General features: G+C 26.7%; 2 protein-coding genes across 2 annotated transcripts in view; both read right to left on the bottom strand.

The window, feature by feature from the left end:
• Positions 1-258: 258 nt before the first annotated feature.
• On the bottom strand, positions 259-10,222 carry LOC129966137 (baculoviral IAP repeat-containing protein 5-like). Its single transcript, XM_056080524.1, has 4 exons — positions 10,006-10,222; positions 7,349-7,458; positions 5,720-5,837; positions 259-1,920 (listed from the first exon to the last, which is right to left on the bottom strand). The coding sequence occupies exons 1-4, from the start codon at positions 10,147-10,149 to the stop codon at positions 1,807-1,809; spliced, it is 486 nt and encodes a 161-aa protein (XP_055936499.1). The 5' UTR covers positions 10,150-10,222; the 3' UTR covers positions 259-1,806.
• An 8,899-nt stretch (positions 10,223-19,121) lies between these two features.
• Positions 19,122-20,414, bottom strand: part of LOC129966090 (dynamin-like) — a 42,873-nt gene continuing 41,580 nt past the window's right edge. The window contains exon 17 of the mRNA XM_056080467.1: positions 19,122-19,491. Coding sequence (XP_055936442.1) covers positions 19,387-19,491 — 105 coding nt within the window. The 3' untranslated portion in view covers positions 19,122-19,386. The remainder of the gene's footprint in view (positions 19,492-20,414) is intronic.

Raw genomic sequence — 20,414 nt, 5'->3', positions numbered from 1 at the left:
TAGAGGTTCTTCTGGTTCTTTTTAACCGTAAGGACAAATGTAATGACTGCTAGAGAAAGTACTTTTATAACAAAAATAGTATTACTGACATGCTTAATGTAATACACTAAAAGGAAATTTTAACTGATTTAAGTTTAAGGCAGGTATTGTCATATTATTTTAGCATGATAAATAAAATTTTTAGTAAGCAAATAAAATTGCTAAAAAAAAATTACATTTTTTTTTATTCTACACTATACAATCAGTGTACACCATCCATATAAATATAAACAACACATAATGTAAAAGTTAAAAAAAAAAGTAAATAATTATTGCACAATCTGATACCAATTTGCATTTTGTGCAATTCAAACATTATGTAAAATTTGGAAAAGATTGTTAAATAGATATGAATTATAAATGCAAGTTCAGATGTTACATGATCTACCTGACATCAACAAACCAATATACTGTGTTGTCCATTCTAATTACAGACATAAGACAGGCATGGAAAAAAAAAAAAAAAAAAAAGGAACTTAAAAAAAGTGATGAATTGTATCAAACAAATTAAAATATAAATGTTGAGATGTAAAATAAGAATGATTCATTGAATAATAAAATAAACATATTATTTATGAATTTATGCAATAACAATAAAAATATTGTAGAACTCTTATATAAAGAAAAATTAATCAGTCTCAAGAACAACGAAATTTGATTCTGAAAAAGGTGAAATCCATGTTTCCACAAAAATTCATATTGGTAGTCATGATTCAATAGCTTATTTCTAAACTGTAAAAGATAGGCATTATACTGCAAACTGAAACAGTATTCTTTGATTTCCCCATCTTCCAATTCCATTAGTCATAATTAGTAAAATATTATTGGCTTCTAAAATTTTTAAGCAATATATATATATATATATATATTGTTGACTAAAACAGACTAAGATGCAAAGCTTTGAATATTATTATTTTGAATAATTTTAATGGCTACTTAAAGAAGTTTATTCAATCAACAGATTCTATTTTATCGAAAGAGCCATGATTAGGCAACACCATAATGTTTAAGTCATTATTCAACCACAGTCAATGACTCAAATAACATAAAATATAATTCTTTACACCATTTAGATTATATTTCCATGGGGAAAATACATGCCAAACATAACAGTTTAGAAATTAGCTAACAGACTATGATTAGAATATTTTTTAAATGGTTATTGGGCTATGATTAGAGTGGACATCTTGTATATGCATTACTAATTTTATGATCTAAAAGAGTTAGTCATGAATTATACGGAAAATAATCCATATGTTTTAAATAATACACAACAAGCAGGCTTAAAAAAATTCTAATAGTACACTAAAATAATAATAAATGCAAAATAGTGAAAAGTGTCACTATTTACATCACTGTAACAAAACTGTTGCTTTAAAACCATTCTTAAGTACAAAAACACTGTCTACAATCTAACATTATTATTTTCAAAACATCAAATATGTATCATCCAAAATAAAATTAAATGCAAGGTAAACAATTTATAAGTAAACATTTCACAGAAAAAAGTAAACAGTTTCAATTAACATACTATTTTCTTGTAAGTTATTTTATAGAAAGAAGTCTATGAAAATCAAATATGTATGTAATGAAGAAAATATTACTAAAGAAAGTGATAACCAAAACTATTTATTTTATAGAATTAAGAATTTCTCTAATCATCAAAAGTATTTTATTGCTCAGAAATGATTGTCTAAGCATTATGATGAATTAGTTTTGCATTTCATCAAAGTCTCACTAAAATCTGAGAAGGAGGTAAATGTCATTTCATTTCTTCTTTTTCTTTGTTTTATCCAATGATTCATCTAATGTATCTAAATATTCTATTAAGTCCTCTTTTATTCTTCTTGATTCCTGCACATGTTGAGTGATCACTCGTTTCTGTTGAGACAAAGCAAACATAAAACATCTAATTACATAAAAAATGCTTACATATATTAACTCTAAATGGTTCACATACTAACTTTAACTGTGGCATATATTGTTCAAATAAATAAATTTAAAAATATGGTAAAAATGTTCTATAGGAGACACCTTGAACTTGGAACTACTAAATTTGGATTGTTATACATGTTCACTAAAAAAGATTATTTTAAATTTTTATTAGTAAAAGTAATCAAAATTTTAACTCCTCTCCCCATTAATAATTTCAAAGCATACTGTTGCACAAATTCCATTATATATATATAAAATTTAAAAAAAATAAACGTTTTCAAATTTTTATTTTTCACAATTTTTTTTCTAATTTTATAATTTTTTTCAAAATTATTTTCAAGCCCATTTTACAATACTTTTAATTAACCCTTTAAATTGCAATTTATTTTCAGTCATCATTGCTCAGATAGATAATTTAATTTTCTTAGCTTTAAGAAGAGGAATTGACATAAAAACTTAAGAGGTTTTCATAAAAAAAATTTAGTCGCAAATAATAACTTTTCGTAAAAATCATCAACTCTCAATAATTTCTGATGAGTGTAGCTCATCATTGTTAGTTTGCATAAGGAAGGTCATGACAAGCTAGTTTCATCATTTCAGTTCAAGCGGTTACTTGCAGAACACATTACAATGATATTAAATACATTTTTTTGTGTGTATGTGTGCACATTATCACAGGAATAAAATTAAAAGCAAGTTTTAAAAAATAAATTAGAGATACAGAAATCAAGCATAAAACATTACCATAATGTTTTAGGTTAGATATTCGAAGTTCCTATAAACTTTCTTTTGTACAAAATATCAAATAAGAAAGTTTCCGTTTTAATCTTATTTAATTAATTTATAATGAAGTTTCTTCAAATAATAAATAACACTTTAGCATCATTCACCCAAATGTATATTTAAAAAGACTCTGAAACTTAAATGTGTAAAATCATGTGCATATGTTCCAAATAGTCTTAAACGATTTTAAGGATATTCTATTATGCATATGTCTCATTGACGAGTCAAACACAATGTTGAGGTTAATTAAACCTAATATACTACCTTCTTTTTCAGATAATATGAGAGTATATTTAAATGATCTCACTAACATGAAATTTGATACAGCTAGAGCAATTCTGCTGAAATTTAGCACAAATGATTTTCATTGACTGATCATGAATACTATAGATAGAAATTAATTTTCAAGATACAAGGTACATAGTATTACAGTTGTCTAAATAAATAAAACAAGCAGACTATTAACCTCAAATACATTTGACATGTTTTACTCTGTCAGATGACATGACATGTTGAATATAATTTTCTCCATTTGTTAGAAAAAGGGTTTCAAAATGATTAAAGAATTTTTTTGAGCAGTGAAAAATCTGCACAAATTTCTAGAAACCTCCGAACAGTGTTGAAAAAATTTAAAGGACAAAAGTGCACTTATTCATTTTTTTAATTTGCAAATTAAACTATCAAAATTTGTGCAATATTCCATTTATAAAGAACCAAAAATTTAAAAAAAATTAATTAATCTGTAATGTAATATTTTGTAGTCAGGTACTCCATATAAGTTGCCAACTACCTCACTGTAAAATGTTATTGATTTACAAATCTTTTTAACCCATTTGTGTGGATTAATATGGGTCTGAAAGAAATAATAGTAACCTTTTAATATCCAGCATGAAATGAAGTAAATAAAACTTCTGGTTGGTATGAATTTCTGTTTAGAGGGTTTAATTTCTATAATTTTAACTGCCAAATAATGAATTGCTACATTGCATGAAAATAATGTCTTAAAAAATAATAGCTAAACATTTTTTCAGGAAAAAAATCCCTCTTCAAGCATATAAGAAGTTTAAATACATCTCCATGCTCTCTTTTTTCGTCTTCGCAATGGTGCTGAATGTCACTCAGGTTCCAAGTCATGATTATCCAATAAAACTATCTTATAGACAAGAGCATTTTGTCAGATAATGAAAAAATAATATAAAGCTAAGGCTTTATTCTCGTCATCATTTAACATCTAAGATTTCATATACATTATTATTTATTCCTTTAATGTAACTCATGATTATATAGCAACCACATCTGTACACAATATTATTTGAGAAAACATTCAGTGTTCATAAATAAGAAGTGAATTAAATAAAATAGATACGAAGTAGGCAAATTATACCTAATACAGTATTAATATTACTTCCAACATTTTACAAATAGAATTTTTTTCATCTTTTTTTTTTATTATTATTTATTTATTTATTTTGCAATTAGCCTAATAGTCTTTTAATCTTTTTTTCATCAAGCTTCTTACTTGCCTTCAGCTAGTTGGTAGTAGCCGAATTAGAAATCTACCAATAGTCTTAGAGGAAGGCCTAAGATTAGATGCATTGAAAGGGTTTTCAGAATCAATTAATTGAAGAAATTTAACTGAGAACAGGTCAAGATTTATTGAGAAGACTTAAGATCCACTCTAGCCATTGATGATGATGATGAAAAGGTTTTCAGACAATAGTTACTGATTCCCAACTATTAAAACTAAAACTCATCTTTTTTATTATCAGCATCAAAAAGGTCAATGATCGTAAGTTGGATATACAGCTAAGCAATATACATGTAACAAAAATTAATCCTTAAGAAATAAATAATAGATGAAAATAAAAATATTTTCTTCAGGAGTATCACAATTTAAATATTCTATTTATATGCATTTTCCTTTGGCTATTTCGTTATTCAATTTCCAACATAAAATAAAGTAGCAAAAATGACAACTATGTTGAATCATTCCATTTTTTAAGAAAATATGATACAAATATGATGTACATAAAAGTAAATAAAAACATGCAGAAAATAATTTCATCATCTTCTAAAATATTTCATAGCCAATAATGTTTGAACAGTAAAAAAAAATAAAATTAATGTATATTACTAGCAATGGATCAGTTGCAAAACAAACTCTATAAATTGACTTTCTCGGCCATTTAAAATATTACAAGAAATTCCTGCCCATAAAAGTAGAAATCTTGTAGTGATTGAATTTCAGAAAAATCCAAAATTAATTTCAAAGTAATTGAATTCAAAATCATACACATTTTAAAATTTTAATAAGAATGCTCAAAAACACATAATTTTCAGATTACTAGTGACTGAGAATCATTGCTGCCATAAATGCTTAAAATATAGCAATTCCATAAAAATGTAAAGATAGTTCCAATTTTATCATAGTAAAACACAAAAGAAAGTTTGAATAATTTGAAAAAAAGAAAACTGATATGGATAGAACAATATGTTATAAAATTAATGCACAATTTAGGAATAAAGCAGTCTAAAATAAACTTCCATTTAAGCTTTTTAAAATAAGATCTATACAGAACTGAGGAGAGTTTAAATAATTATTACAAATTAAATTTGAAGCAAAATGTTATTTGACAACAAAATTATGTATTGTTGGAATAAATTGGATAGAGAAAAATTAAACACAAGAATTATCATGGGATAGTAGCAAATAATAAGAAATTTAAAGCATTTATGTTCATTAAAAAAACTGATCATATTATAATTAACTATAAATGATTAAAAAAAGCATTTCATTATAAAATTCACAAAAAACTTAGAAGTCATAAGATTTATGTATTCATAACAAATAATAAGGAAACTGGTTTGTCGCTGAACAAATTAAAAAAAGATAGTATGTGCATAAATATATTATCATTTATACACAAATTCATAAAACATAAAAATAAAAAAAAATACTTACAATCTTATTATATTTTCTAGCACATTCAATATTAAAAATTTCTTCAATAGTAAGGTCTTTCTGTGGCTTTTTTAATTGAGCAAACAAACAGTCTTTTGAATGAGAAAAATGTTCTGCCCTGAAATAAAAATATGTTGTATTTTATATATGAGCTGTTTATTTTAAAAATGGAGCAAGTCCATTTTTTCCATTATAACTAAATTGACTTGCCTCACTTTAAAAATTGAACCGTTTATTTTGAAAATGGAGCAAGTCCATTTTTTGTTATTGCGAGATATTTAAGGGTTTGCGTTTCAATAAATTTAAAATTATTGGTAAGTATTAATAGATATATTTTGTTGTATTTTGTGGTATCACATAATGTAGGTTTATAATCCAATAGTGTTTACAGTGCTGACAATAATAATAATAAAAAAAAGAGTTCCATTATAACTAAAGGAACTTGCCTCACTTTCAAAATTAAAGAATTATTACAATCATTCATTTAATTGGGAAATAATATTTCAGTTGCACCAGCCCTTTTTTAAGAATAAAAACAAAATACTATTCAAATGTTTATAAATATTTATTGACTGTGTGGCATGTTTATGATATGGTAATAAATTCACCATATCCTTGTAATTTTCAGATGTAATAAATCTTCTTTTTTCTTACATAAAAGATAATTTTATATTTCTGAAATTACTTGGAATTATTTACCTTCCTCATTGTGTCGACAAATCGATAACTTTAAATTCAAAATCTTATTCTATCGAAGTTTTGTTGAACATTTTATATGGTGCATCCCTTGTAAATCCGATCTGCATATAGTTAATCAATTTGCGGTTTCTCTGTCGGCAATTTTCTTTCTTTTTAAAACCGCTTTTTCCAAAGGTTGGATTGAAAATAAATTTCCACGTTTAATTTCATGTACTAAAAATTTATTATGTTTTTGACAATTTTGTATTACTTTATCATAATCCTGGGGAATATGCAAGGAACTGGTTTCTGGATTGAATAATTACTAGATAGTTCCACTCCAAAATCACGATCGTTCAGTAGAAAGGAATGTCCTGACAGTAAAAATTTGTGATCAATGATATTTATTTCATTGTCACTGGACTGAATAATCGGTGATGGAAGTAAACATTATTATCCACACACAAAATTAAGATATACTTTTTATTATTTATAATATACTGTACAACCATCAATTTTCAATATCAAAAATAGATAAATAGAAACACCCTAGATTTCAGACATGATGCCAAATGGCCACATTTCCTTCACCATAGAGCAACCGGAGCTAAATTTTGACGTGATATATTCGGTCAAATATATTATGGCAATCTAAGATGGTCATGTACCACTTTCAAAATAAACAAATTTTCAATACTGTTATGAGCTAAAACTTCCATCTCCAAAATACTAGAATTTAAATATTTTTTATTATAAATCTTTTACTCATAAAAAGATCATAACAAGTTTTATCTACAACTGCCATTACCTCCATTTTTTTTTCAAAAATGGACTTGCCCCACTTTCAAAATAAACGGCTCATATATACATACACAAGAGAATGATGTGTAAATATAATTACTAATAAAATATAAAAATAAAAAAAAATATGTAGAGCTCCATTTCACATACCAAGGCTCATCAGTAGGCTCCCATCCATCTAATTCTTTAAAGCAAACATAACATTGAACTAAATCCGGTTCTTTTTCAGTTGGGCAATGAAAAAATCCTGCTTCAGCCATCTACGGAAAAGGGAAGAAGAAAAGAAAAAAAGAAAAAAAAAAAGGATGAAAGATAAATTTTTTAAGTTTTAAAAATAAATCTTCATTAGCATATTTCCAAGTAAAATTGTTTTATTTTAATAACTTTCTAATTTTTAATCATAAATTTATGAATTCATTAATATAAATATAATGAAAACTAAAACTCTGTTTCTCTCAAATTCGCAACCTGATGCAACCATTAGTACAATATTAAATTAAACTGATTAACTGATAATTAAGAGATGAAAATATTCATATAGTCATTTTCATTAAGAATGCATAAATGTGCAAAACTTCAAAATAAATAGGGAAGAGAATAAAAAATCGGTACTCATATATTAAAGGTGAAATAGCCAAAACTTGGTCAAATTGCAATTCTCTGAGTGCACTTTTAACTTACAAGAAGGAAACAAGCATATGTTTACACTATTTATAGTAAAAGATGTCAAAATTATTGATGTTAAAGATGAAAAAAAAAAAAAAAAGTGTTAACATTATCATCAAAGAGTCGTCATTAATTAATAAGTACTAAAAAAATCAAAAAAAAAAAAAAAAATTCCATTTTTACAAAAACTGAATAAGAGAAACTAAATAAAAATGTTTTAAAATGCAATATTATGCAAAATAGCAATGATAATTCCTTAGACAAAATTTACAATAATATTTATAAAAAATTATTTTATGTTTTAAAACACTCATATGCAGGTCATAGCATTTATTTTCAAAGCTCTTAATATTATTTATCTTTAAGCAGAAAATTCCATTTACAATAGCTCTGACAAAACTACAAGAAAGTTGAATGATTATAAATTATTCAACCCAGTAAGGTTGAATAATTAAAGATTTTAAATAAATAATAATAATAATCTAAAAATTATCCCAAACTTCATTAACGATGTGTATTACCTTCTACAGTGATCAGTTAGCATGTAAATGGGGGAAAAAAAAATCAAATCATGCTAAAATGTTATGCACAAAAATAGTGCACCATTTTAATTTTGGAATCCATTGTATATTTTCCTCTAGCAATAAAAACAAAGAACAGTCACAGAACAGTTTAATAATTGCAATGCGACAATATTATATGTTAATATGATAAAATGTTATATCAGATGACAAATTCAGTTATATTTCTCATAAGACTGAGGTATTATATAAATATACTCAATACTTTAATAAATGGCAAATGTGAAGTTTAAACTACAACTTATATTCATTTGGGAATTTTTAAGAAACCAAATTAAAGTTCTTATATTATTTCACAGCATACCCATGGCTAAAACTACATTCAATCTAAAAATAATGTCTCTACATGCAAAATAATCTAAGGTATCAATATATATCAAAATTTATGTCAAAAGTTTTTGGCAATTACAATATTTTTTTCATATACAGTTAATGAATTAAGAAATCAAAATTATATTTTTAAATCAGCTAATGTTTGTTTTTCCCTTTAAAAATAATGTTACATTATTTTATTTTAATTTTGTCTTTAGACAATAATTTAAGCTCATAGCATGGAAAAAATTACGAAATGCCCCATTCATTATCTCAAAATACATTGCTTGATATGATCAAGTATTTTGGAACAAAATTTTGTTGTAACCATCTTATTTGATATTCTTTTCAACGAAACTCTGTTTTTAGAAGATAGAGTTATATGCTTTCTTTTACAAAGCTCTTAACATAAACAATCCTGTATGTTAAACTATATAAAAATGTGTATGTCATTTAGATTGCAACAGGATAAGTTGTAATTTTTTTCATACTAACAATTTTATTTAGTGTCAAAGGGGAATTTAAAATAAGTTATGCTAATTTTAATATGATTACTTTCTATTTCACATAGAAGATTACTACAAAAATGTGGATTTCTATGCTATCTTATCAATTACAAAAAATTAAGAGACAAACAAAAACGTCAAGAACACTTATATTCACCACAAATAAATCAAATACTACAAGTAATTACATACAACGTATAATTACAAATCAGATATTAGAATATCATTCTAATATGTAAATCGGATTATTTCTTTAAAAATGTATGTATTTGATACAAATATATAGGATATCTAAAAACTTTTTATTTTTACAAACAAAAATAATTAATATTGGGTGTTGTTAAGCTGAGCTGTCATTTTATCGCTTCTAATAAGCATACATTTGACTTTTAATCAAATTATTTATTAAATCAGATGAGGTATTGGGATCTGATCTGTTAATTCTAATTTACATCATTAAGTTTTTGAAACCGTATAATGTTTATAAAGCTATTTTCATTATTCTGCTCATCTGTAGACTGATTTAAAGAATAAAAATCATAATAACTGTAGGTAACATGACATATTTCAAATACTGAATGCGAAATCATTAATAATTTTAAAAGGCTAAATAAATAGAATTATAGCAGAAAATTTCCTCCGACAAAAATTATTCATACAAATATTAAGATGAATAAATATGCAGCAATCACCATTACAAATTGTCATCATGTTTTAAATTTATTCAATTGGAGCAATTTACCTTTGATGCAGAGCATATTGCACTTTCATCAAATGGCCAATTTTTAAAAGACTGAAAACGGATTGCTTCAGTATACATAGCATCATATTTCTCCGCTTGCACTTCCTGAGGTCCTTCAGTCATATTTGTATCTAAAAGACACATCCAAATCTAATTACAGAAACAATACTTCAAAACATTCACGAAATCCGCCAAATCCTCCAGTTTGTTTATGTCCGCTTTCGAAAGTAACCAATCAGCGACAAAAGATAGCTTTATTGTTTTAATTGATGTTTAATTTTTATAAATTGACTAATTTAAATACTCTAATGGCATTTTTCCAGTTAAATATTTTTCCTATTTTCTAAATAAATTTTATAAATGAAAATATTTTTGACGTCTTTCTCAACAATTGTTTTATAATCATAGTGTCTCTGGATACTTTGTAGCAGTCCTTGTTCAGTACCATTAAAAAAAAAATTCATAACTGTGCAAATATAAGAATCAAATCTCTAATACTTTAAATTCTTTGAATGAGATGATGCATTTTATGATTATTATTTTTTAAAATAGTCGAATAATATTTTAATATTTATTTATTGCAGGTTAAGTTCAAAATTTTGATTAAATCGGTCCCTTTTAATTGAAATATTTAACCAATGGGCGTTGAGAGGAAAATTCTTTATACCTTTTTTTTTTTTTTTTGTTTCAAAACAAGAAATCGAAATGTATAATTTGATATTCCAACATCTATATTTTTGAAAATTTTTCTAAATGCGTCATAATTTAAACTTTTTTCATCAATTTGCTACCAGATTTTATTTTGATCGCTCTTTGTGCTCTTACATTTTTTCTCCCTTTTTATTTTGAAATGAATGCTAAAATCGCTTTTACCTAACTATTTAGAGCTGGGAAATTTCGATAATCTATACTTATAATAAAGCTCAATGTGTGTGTGTGTGTGTGTGTGTTGGCGCTCTACAGGCCAGACCATTCAACTTACAACTACCAAATTTGGCACGTGTATACCTTGGAGGCCGAGAATATGCACCTGGGGGTTATTTTTTCGAATTTTTAATTAGAATTTTATTTATTTAAAAATTATGCTAAATTTTGGAGTGTTTCTGCTATAACTTTCGAAAATATTACAGCACAAAAAAGATTTTTACATCAAGTTAAAGATCAAAAATTTATCTCTTAAATGATACCAATGTTTTAACCTTAAAATTAAATTTCTATTTTTAATGAATCTTTAAATAAATATTTTAACTATATTAATCAACAATTTTTTTCGTACAAAATAAAAATAAAATTTAAGCTGCTCGAGCACGTTTCGCATTCATAGGAAAAAATTAGCTTTTTTCAAAGTGTTCCCATCACATTGATTAAAGCTCCAATTAAAAATAAATTAAATCTTTTTGAAAATGAAATCTGCAAAAATATAATTTTCGGCGCGTATCTGTAGGAAATGAAACAAATATGAAATATTATTTTTTCTAAAAAATAGATTCAAGAAAATTATTTTATGATCTTTTACACTCTCTATATTATTAATCCAATAAATCAGTTTTATTTTAAGGCAAGTTTTGTTTAATATGAACAGGATATCCATTCAAATCAGGGCCACACAGCTAATTTGTAAACTTTTAGTAAGACACAGATATGCTAAAATGGTCTAAATGGAAAATGATTATATTTTATGTAACTTGATTCAATAAAGGCTCTAATAAATAACGAATTTTTGATTTTACATAAAGCTTCTACTGTGGAAATCACGATTAACAAAATGTTCTTGAAACACTATTTTTTTAAATAAAAAGAGTTAATTTCCAATCAACTAAATCAATCACTTAAACTGACTGATTTATGAAAATTTGAATATCACTATTCAATAAAAAAAAAGGATAATTTTAGATTTTTCATCGATTGTTTCAAAGAAAATACGCCAATCAGCGCGCAGGTTTCTCAAGATTAATTGGACTAAAATTATAAAAATGATGAGTTTTTCTAAATTTTTAAAATTCAAAACTTCATAAATCAGTCTTAGTTGATCGTGGAAAATAGAAACATTCATTCATTTATTTAAAATTTGGTGTGTCCAGAATATTTCTCAGAATATGATACCTTACTGCATTAAATTTAGACTTCATAATTTTTGAAATATATTTATAGGCCGGAACAAAATATTATTATGGATTTCATTTCAATCCTTTTGAAAGCAAAACTAAAAACTGAATTTTATGCTGAATCTGAGAAATTTTTGTTGAATTATTCTTTGAGGTATTACATAAATTATGAAAAATATTTTGTAATTCACATAAGACTTAAATACCGAGCGATTTTGTTTGCAGTACTCATATTCAATAATAATAATAATAAATAAATAACAATAAAAATGATAATAAAATAAAACGCTTGGTTTCATTAAAAAATATCTTTATATTAATTGCAGTCTCAGCATTTCCACTTTAAATTAAAGTTGAAGTTTTATCGGAAATGACAACAAATTAGAAAAATATATATAGTAAACGATCTAAACAACAGTATAAGTTTGGTATGACTATCAAAATTTGAAGATTAAAAATGTTTGTTTGAGAATCTATTAAGAGACCAGTTACTTAAAATATTTAATTGAAAATTGTTGCGAGCGATAACTCCACCAAACCGGCTGATCGCGAAAGGCGGCTAGTAATAATAATAAAGTTGCTTATAATTTCAAGGGACTTCATAACTTCCAAATGGCCTTTGATCTAAAATAATGAAATTGAAATTCATAGCTGGAGAATTCGGCAAATTTGAATCACATAACTTTTTTAATTTAAAATGCTATAGTATCAAAAATATTTTTCTTAATATAACTAATTAACTGTAGAAAAATGTAGAATTGGAAATTTTTCATATCATTCGTTGACTCTCATTGGTTTTAATAGTTATAAAATTATAAAGATTATATAATTTATAAAGATTTCTATCATAAAATTAATTAATATTTTAATTTGAAAAAGAATTATTTTCGAAATCAAAATATTTGGACTCGTGAGTTTGACGAATCCCCACGTTTTAAAACTCCGTAAGTTCGAAAAACACATTTTTGGAAAATATCCATCTGTCTGTGAAAGATAACTCAAAAACGCTTTCAGCTAAACGGATGAAATTTGGTATACGGTCTTTATACAAAATTTGTAGATTTACATCAAATTTTTAGCAAAATCTGTTTAGAAGAAGTCTGCCTATCCGGATAATCGAATATAACTAACACGATAACTACAAGATGAAATGATCTAGATAGATAAAATTCGGTACGCAGAATTAACAATTATGTCTAGACACCTATTGAATTTTGAGCAAAATTTAACAGAGGATTGATTATCTGCTTTTAGAAACACGTAAACACGATACCTCAAAAACGGAATTATTTAAATACAGCAAATTTGGTATGGGATTTTGTGACTGTAAGTGTCGTCTTGTGTCAAATTTTTACTTCAATCGGTTGGAAAAAGTGCATCTAAAACAAAAATTCGATTTTCGGATATTACTAACCACATGCTTAATTGCGAAAAAACTTACCAAGAATTACATGACAGATTCAATAAAAATAGTAAATTTTTACTAAAGGCTAATATTTCGTAAAAATTGCACGGGAAATACCACGCAATGCGCTCTCTGGAATAACACCTTCATTAGATAGTATGCGAAAATGGTTTTGAGAGACCACTCTGCACGCATTAATATCTATAACTTTCGCGATCATTAAAGTGAACGGATAATTGTTATAAATTTCTTTTTTTTTTACAAATAAAAGAATGCTTTCTTTTTGACATCGTTACATAGTTTCTTTTTTTATCACCCATTTTAAAACATTTCTTTTTGGAAAAAATTCTTTTGCGAGAAATCTTCCTTTTCAAATCAATCTTTCTTTATAAGGAATCAAGAATTTCTTCCCTTCTCTTCTTAAGAAATACTAAAAGCCGTATTTAAATTTATCTAATACCAATGCGGTCATGTAAAGTTCATCATTGCGTCTTGATATTAAAAAAATGGAAATGTTATTCATCCCTTTGTGAATAGTGATAAAAAAATTTAATGATTGAGAATCTAGTTTATGTGAAATTTCAATCTCCACCCCTTTATTCACCTTAAGTTATGACCACTGTGGCCTGGTCTCTGTGTCGGATCCAGAGTTTTCCAGATTCGAAGCCCAATTCCACCAAAGAACCGCCTTGTAAACGGGTCTGGTGCTAGCTAAATCAACCTAGTTGAAACAATTTCTCGATGATGTACTGTGTAAGTTCAGAAAAAAGGAGCGGCAGTTCAAATGTCATCCTCGTCTTCTGATCGAGGTTAAAAATTACAAAGCCCGTTCCAAAAGAGCCCAAGTTATGACTTGAAAACGGAAAATTATGTAACTAAATTAAACCAAACCACTTTCAGATAATTTTTATGTTTTGAGTTTAGCAGTTCCAAATTATTTTAGTTGCTAAATTAAAATTTTGAAATACTTATATTAATCATTATCTCAGCCATCATTTTTATATTTAATATTCGTACAAGAGTTTCATCATTCATTTTCTGCAATAAGGTTCTACACATACTTTGGAAGAAAATAGTGAAGTTTGAAATTTCTCTATAAGTGCAATGATTTTCAAATTTGTAGAATTAGTTTGTGCAAAACAATTTTTAAAATTATTTTCTTTGAAACATAAAAACATTTGTATTAAATTCGACAATTTATTATTAAGCAGAACAAAATAAGAAAAGAAATCGAACTTCAAATTTAGATAATGAACTTCAAGCTCTACCGGATAAATCAAAGTGATACCGGTAGGATGCTTTATAATGTAAAGGCTCACATGAATAATTAATTCCCTGGAATTAAATTTCCCAGAAAGAGTTCTCTATCCGTGATCTCTGAAAGCTTTTGCTGTTATTTAATTAGAAATTTGCTGCCTGCTTGTACATATATATTCAATTTCTGTTCTTTGTATACACCTTGGCTATGCTTTTGTAACTTTTGCACCGATTTCCGGAATATTAGAGAAATAGTCGACTTTCATAATCGAACTAATTAAGACTTCCTTCACCGTATACCCATCCGCAACACTATGATGATTTCCGTAACACATCATTCAGAAAAAAATCAAAACGCAAAAGAAATGTTCCTAACGTTATGAACAACAATTGATTTACACACAATAAATTTCAAATTTAATAAGCGGATAGTTTTATGTTTATTACATTCGCATGAGTTAACCGCTCACATTCTATTTTATTTTATATTAAAAATATATATAATTTAAATATTTGAATCACGATTATTTTGCATCATAATTAAAAAAATATTAAAACTTTAGAATTTTAAAAGCTTAATGTTTATATTGCTATTCGATTCTGCATTTTTAAATAAATTTGTTTATTAAATTTGGCAACAGTCTTTTTAACTTGGTCTCATTTTCTTTTAATATTTTTCATCTTTGTTAATATCTTGCCATTCTTCCAAAATATACAAAAAAAAAAAAAAAATCGTTTATTACAAAGAATTTAAAAATTTTTCCAATAACGACAAATGTTAAACATAAATCCGTCTTCTTATTTCTTGATTTATTTTCTTCTAAGAATAAAAAATAGAAATAAAATTTTAGATTTATCTATTTAAAAATTTCATTAAATGGCATCAAATTATCCACATAGTAAAAACAAAATATTAACGATGATCTTTTTAAAAAGAACACTTATGGATAAATCTTAAAGTCGAATTTCAAGCCTTCAAATCAGATTTGGACGAAGACAGAACATAGAACTTTCAATATAGAGCTTTACTAAGGAAAATCTTGGAAATTTAGTGCACTGTATTTGAAATGCTATATTACAACACATTTAAATGTTTTCGACAAACATCAAGACGATAGTACTTATTTCTAATTTGCATTTTAACGAGATATTTTAAACTGTTATATTATTTGAAAAAATGTATGATTCAGAAATCCTTACGCAGAAAAATGTAAGATACCATTGGACTTAAAAATGCTAAATTGACATGTAGCTGTTACTTAGTAAGTGCTTACAAAGAAATAATTTTTTTTACACAAAATTTAACAAACTTTTAAAAATTAATCGAAAATATAACATTCTTCTCTAATGACTTTGCAGCACTTAATTGTTACTTTCTCAGCGTTTTAAAATTCATGAAATTATCTTTTTACTGGTATCAGTTTAATTTCAATGTTATTTTTTTTTCTTTTTATATCGTACATTTTTTCATGGCCAATTTCATAATAATAAATTTTATTGTTTTAATCATATCTTTCATTTGTTTGCTAAAAACTAAGTTAAAATTATGATTTTTAAAAAATGCTTTGTTAAAGCATTAATATCATGTGTTAAGAATTTTCTCCGTCTCTTTTATCAATATATTAATGATCTTAAGCTGAAATTATTTCTGTAAAAATCTGTACATGTACAGTGCAGCTCAAGCCTAACGAAAACAAGATAGACAAATCAAATTTAAGTCATTAGTTTAAAACTTACTGCGGAATATAAATTGGATATGTAACCTCTAGTTCTTTTTGGAAAGACGGTTAACAAGTCTGCGATCTAGCCTTTAGAGAGTGAATAGGTTGTCGCTTGATTTTTTTTTAATGATATAGTTTAGTGTTTTTGAGTTTTAACTTTTTTTTAATCATGTCTCGATGTTATTTAGACTTATTTTATGCGTCGATGATATTTAGACTTATTTTATGCCTCGATGATATTTAAAGATATATTTAAAGGCGAAGTTTGAAATGTTTACTTCTGTCAATTTAAATAATGTCCAAAATAGGAGCCTCCTTTATATAGAGTACAGGTCATCATTATTTCTATACAATTCGTTCTGGTGGTTTCCAAGATTAATTTAAGCGTCACTAACTAACTAATTAGGGTGTTTTCAACACAATTGGAAAGAGATCTTAAAATCTTATTTTAACCATTCGCTTGACGATCACTGCAGATGAAAATAGCTGGCTATCGAAAGAATAAAATATCTGATGTTTTGAATGCAAGAGACATAATTGATTGGAAATGGCATTGGAAATAGAACCCAATAATTTACGCGTCACTAACTAACTAATTAGGGTGTTTTCAATATAATTGGAAAGGGATCTTAAAATCTTATTTTAACCATTCGCTTGACGTTCACAGCAGATGAAAATAGCCGACTATCAAAAGAATAAAAAATCTGATGTTTTGAATGCAAGAGACATAATTGATTAGAAATGGCATTGGAAATAGAACCCAAGTATTTTTGAAGATAGCTAAATTCAGAAGCTTTAATCGCTGTAAACTAAGGCAACTGAAATTAAGCAAAATAAAAAAATTCGCCCACATGAACTTTAAAATAATGCATTTTCAAAAAGTTTCAAATATAAATTAAAGGTTATAAGCAATTTTTATACATTTATACTGAACTTGTGTCTTGTTTTTTAGCATTTTGCATATACCAATATGAGCAGCACCCGAGATAACTTGATATTTATTGCTATTCTAAAAAAAATTAAAAAAAAATGTGTCATCTTTTTATGTTCACTATTATTATCAATTTTTCAATTTAAAGGTTACTTTTTTTCGAGACTGGATTAATGCTTATAATTTAATACAAGAATGTAGATATCTTTATACTAATAATAAATTTTGCACTTCTAATGCAAAAATAGAGGCGTTATTACAAGAAATATAACGAACAGTTTAAAATGATTTTTTCGATTTAATGCATCCTTCGGTACAATAAAATTAAATATAAAATTTCGAGGAAAAATTTAACTAAGAATTACAATTTAATTAACTAAGAATTACAAAATTTAACTAAGAATTACAATTTGCTCCTAGACAATCCGGGTCTAAATTAAATATATAATAATATGCACAATTTAAAGAAATTAATAGTTCCGAGAGAAAAAATAAGGAAATGTCAATTTTGTTTCTTTCAAGTATTTGAATTTACAAATAGATACTAAGGTATTCAAGCAAAGACCCCCCCCAAATGAGTCCCCCCCCCTCCAAAAAAAAAAAGAACCAAGTAGCTTTAATGCTGCATTTGAAAATTCTGGCACTAAGTTATGATATGCTATGTAATGTTATATTATGGATAATTATACATTATATATATATATCATGTAAATATGTTAAATTATATTTTATATACTACATGCAAAATTTAAATATAAGAGAACTGGTAATGTTTGCTATTTCATTATACCTTCAACAAAGAGTGATCGTGTGACCTACATATAGTCGTTTAAAGATAGTTCGACTCCTTCTAATGACTAAAATAAGAGTATTAATTACTATTCATATCAATATTTAAGTGAAATGGCAAGCTGCAGATTCACTTTTAAAAGTTTTTGCAAATAAGTTTATCAGTTTTCAGCATTTTTAAAAATATAACTTTAAATTCTTCTATAACTTAGCACACTTAACTCTTGTTAATTGACATATTCATATGGCCCCACCATAGTAACTCCAAGTGTGGCTCACTCCACGATTGCTTCCGATGGGTTTAGTTTAGGTATATTATTGTCTCGTTTTAAAGCAATACTAACTGTATTTGGGGACGGACCTCGTCATTTTGAACAATGGTCAGATGATGAAGATGACACTTGAGCTGGCACCCTCCTCTCCAAACTTCCATACCACACTAGCGGGAGGTCGTTTGGCCCTAACGGATTTAGCATTCACTATACTAGCTTATACGACAGTTTTTCGGTGGAATTGGATTCCGAGACCTTACCACCAGGCCACCGCGGCTCACTTCCGAAGGAAGCGAACTTTATTTCGGGGACGAGAGGATAATGGGTTTTCGAGAAGATGGTCGAAAAGAACGAACGACAAACGATTTGTTTTTCTCGACAAGATGGATGAACAGAACAGAAGAAAACTGGAAGAGCAATTTACTACAAAGCAGATATTATCTGTAAATAATACATCTATGTAATAATTAAATTAAATATAATTAGAAAGAATTAAGTGAAAATGCTCCCCACATTCATCAATATTTTATGTACAAGTGATTTTTTTTTTCATATAAGAGTGGAGAAATCAAGCAACGCATAAGCATTTATTGACAACAGACAACATTATACAATAACAATGATATGAGTGATCAAACAAAACAATTTATGCGAAGAAACACATTAAATGCGTATACAGTTTTCATTACAAAATGCTAAATACAAACACACTTATTCTAACTATATTAGTATGAAGAAAAACAAGACACGATGCCTGTTTACAACTGCGTATTTACACAGGAAAATTTAATGCAACACTTATGCTTCCGATAAAAAAGGCGATGAAAAAAATGAAAAATGTAATTTAAAAAAAAAAGAAGAAAAAAAAAGGTAACATTATGTGGAAAGAAATAACGAGTCCTTAAAATGCTTGTGCAGCAACAAGAGCTTCTTCTATATCAGCACATAAATCTAATAGTTCATTCCTTCTTTGGAACTCTTGCTCGCATTCTTCCAGAATCGAATCCTAAAAAACATTTTGCAAAGACATTTACTTCATAAAAAAATATTTACTTTTAAAATAAATCAATAGGATTTATTTAAATTTCATATGAATTGACACGCGAGAAAGATTTAATCATATCTATATTTCACTGATATAATATCCAGAATGATAAAGAAACCAGTGGGAGTGGTCTCCTGAAAACTTTCTCGCACACACTCTAATAAAAGTGTTATCTCGGGGAACACTTTTCTTGGTATTGGTGTACAATAGTTACTACATACGTATTTTTGGCGAGAATTTCGCATTTTGGCTGAATCTATCCAGTCATCCTTGGCGAGTAGTTTGGCCATTCATCCCTGGCATAAGGCTAATAACATCCGGAAATCAAATTTAGATTTTAGACGTTTTTCCCAATAGACTGAAACCAAAATTTTACACAGAACTACACTTGAAGTCGTATGAAAGTTGGCATACTGTCTTTACACCAAATTTTTAAATTTCTATCAAATTTTGATCAAAATTCATTTAGAAAAATCTGCAAGTCCGGCTGTTCGAATATAAATTAACATAATAATTACAAAATGAAGAAATCCAGATGGATAAAACTGGGTACTCACACTTAGCATCTATAATGTAGACACCAATTAAATTTTGAGCCAAATCCAATGAGGGGTTGACCTTCTACACTTTCAGACACATATAAACGCGATATCTCAAAAATGTAATAAGTTGAATATGTTAAATTTGGTATGGGATTATCTGACCATAAGTGTAGCTTTTAAACAAGTTTTTGTTTCAATCGATTGGAAAAAACACATATAAAATACAGATTTGATTTTCGGATATTATAAACCGCATCCCAGGGCTTCATCGCCAAGGTTGGCACGATAGATTCAGTAAAAATTCTAAAATAACGCCAAAGGTTAATAATTCGCCAATAACGC

The sequence above is a fragment of the Argiope bruennichi genome, chromosome 4 (genome assembly GCF_947563725.1).
Source record: "Argiope bruennichi chromosome 4, qqArgBrue1.1, whole genome shotgun sequence".
In the NCBI taxonomy this organism is placed as follows: Eukaryota; Metazoa; Arthropoda; class Arachnida; order Araneae; family Araneidae; genus Argiope; species Argiope bruennichi.
Note: the sequence above shows the minus strand (reverse complement) of the source record. Positions and strands in the feature narration are given on the sequence as shown.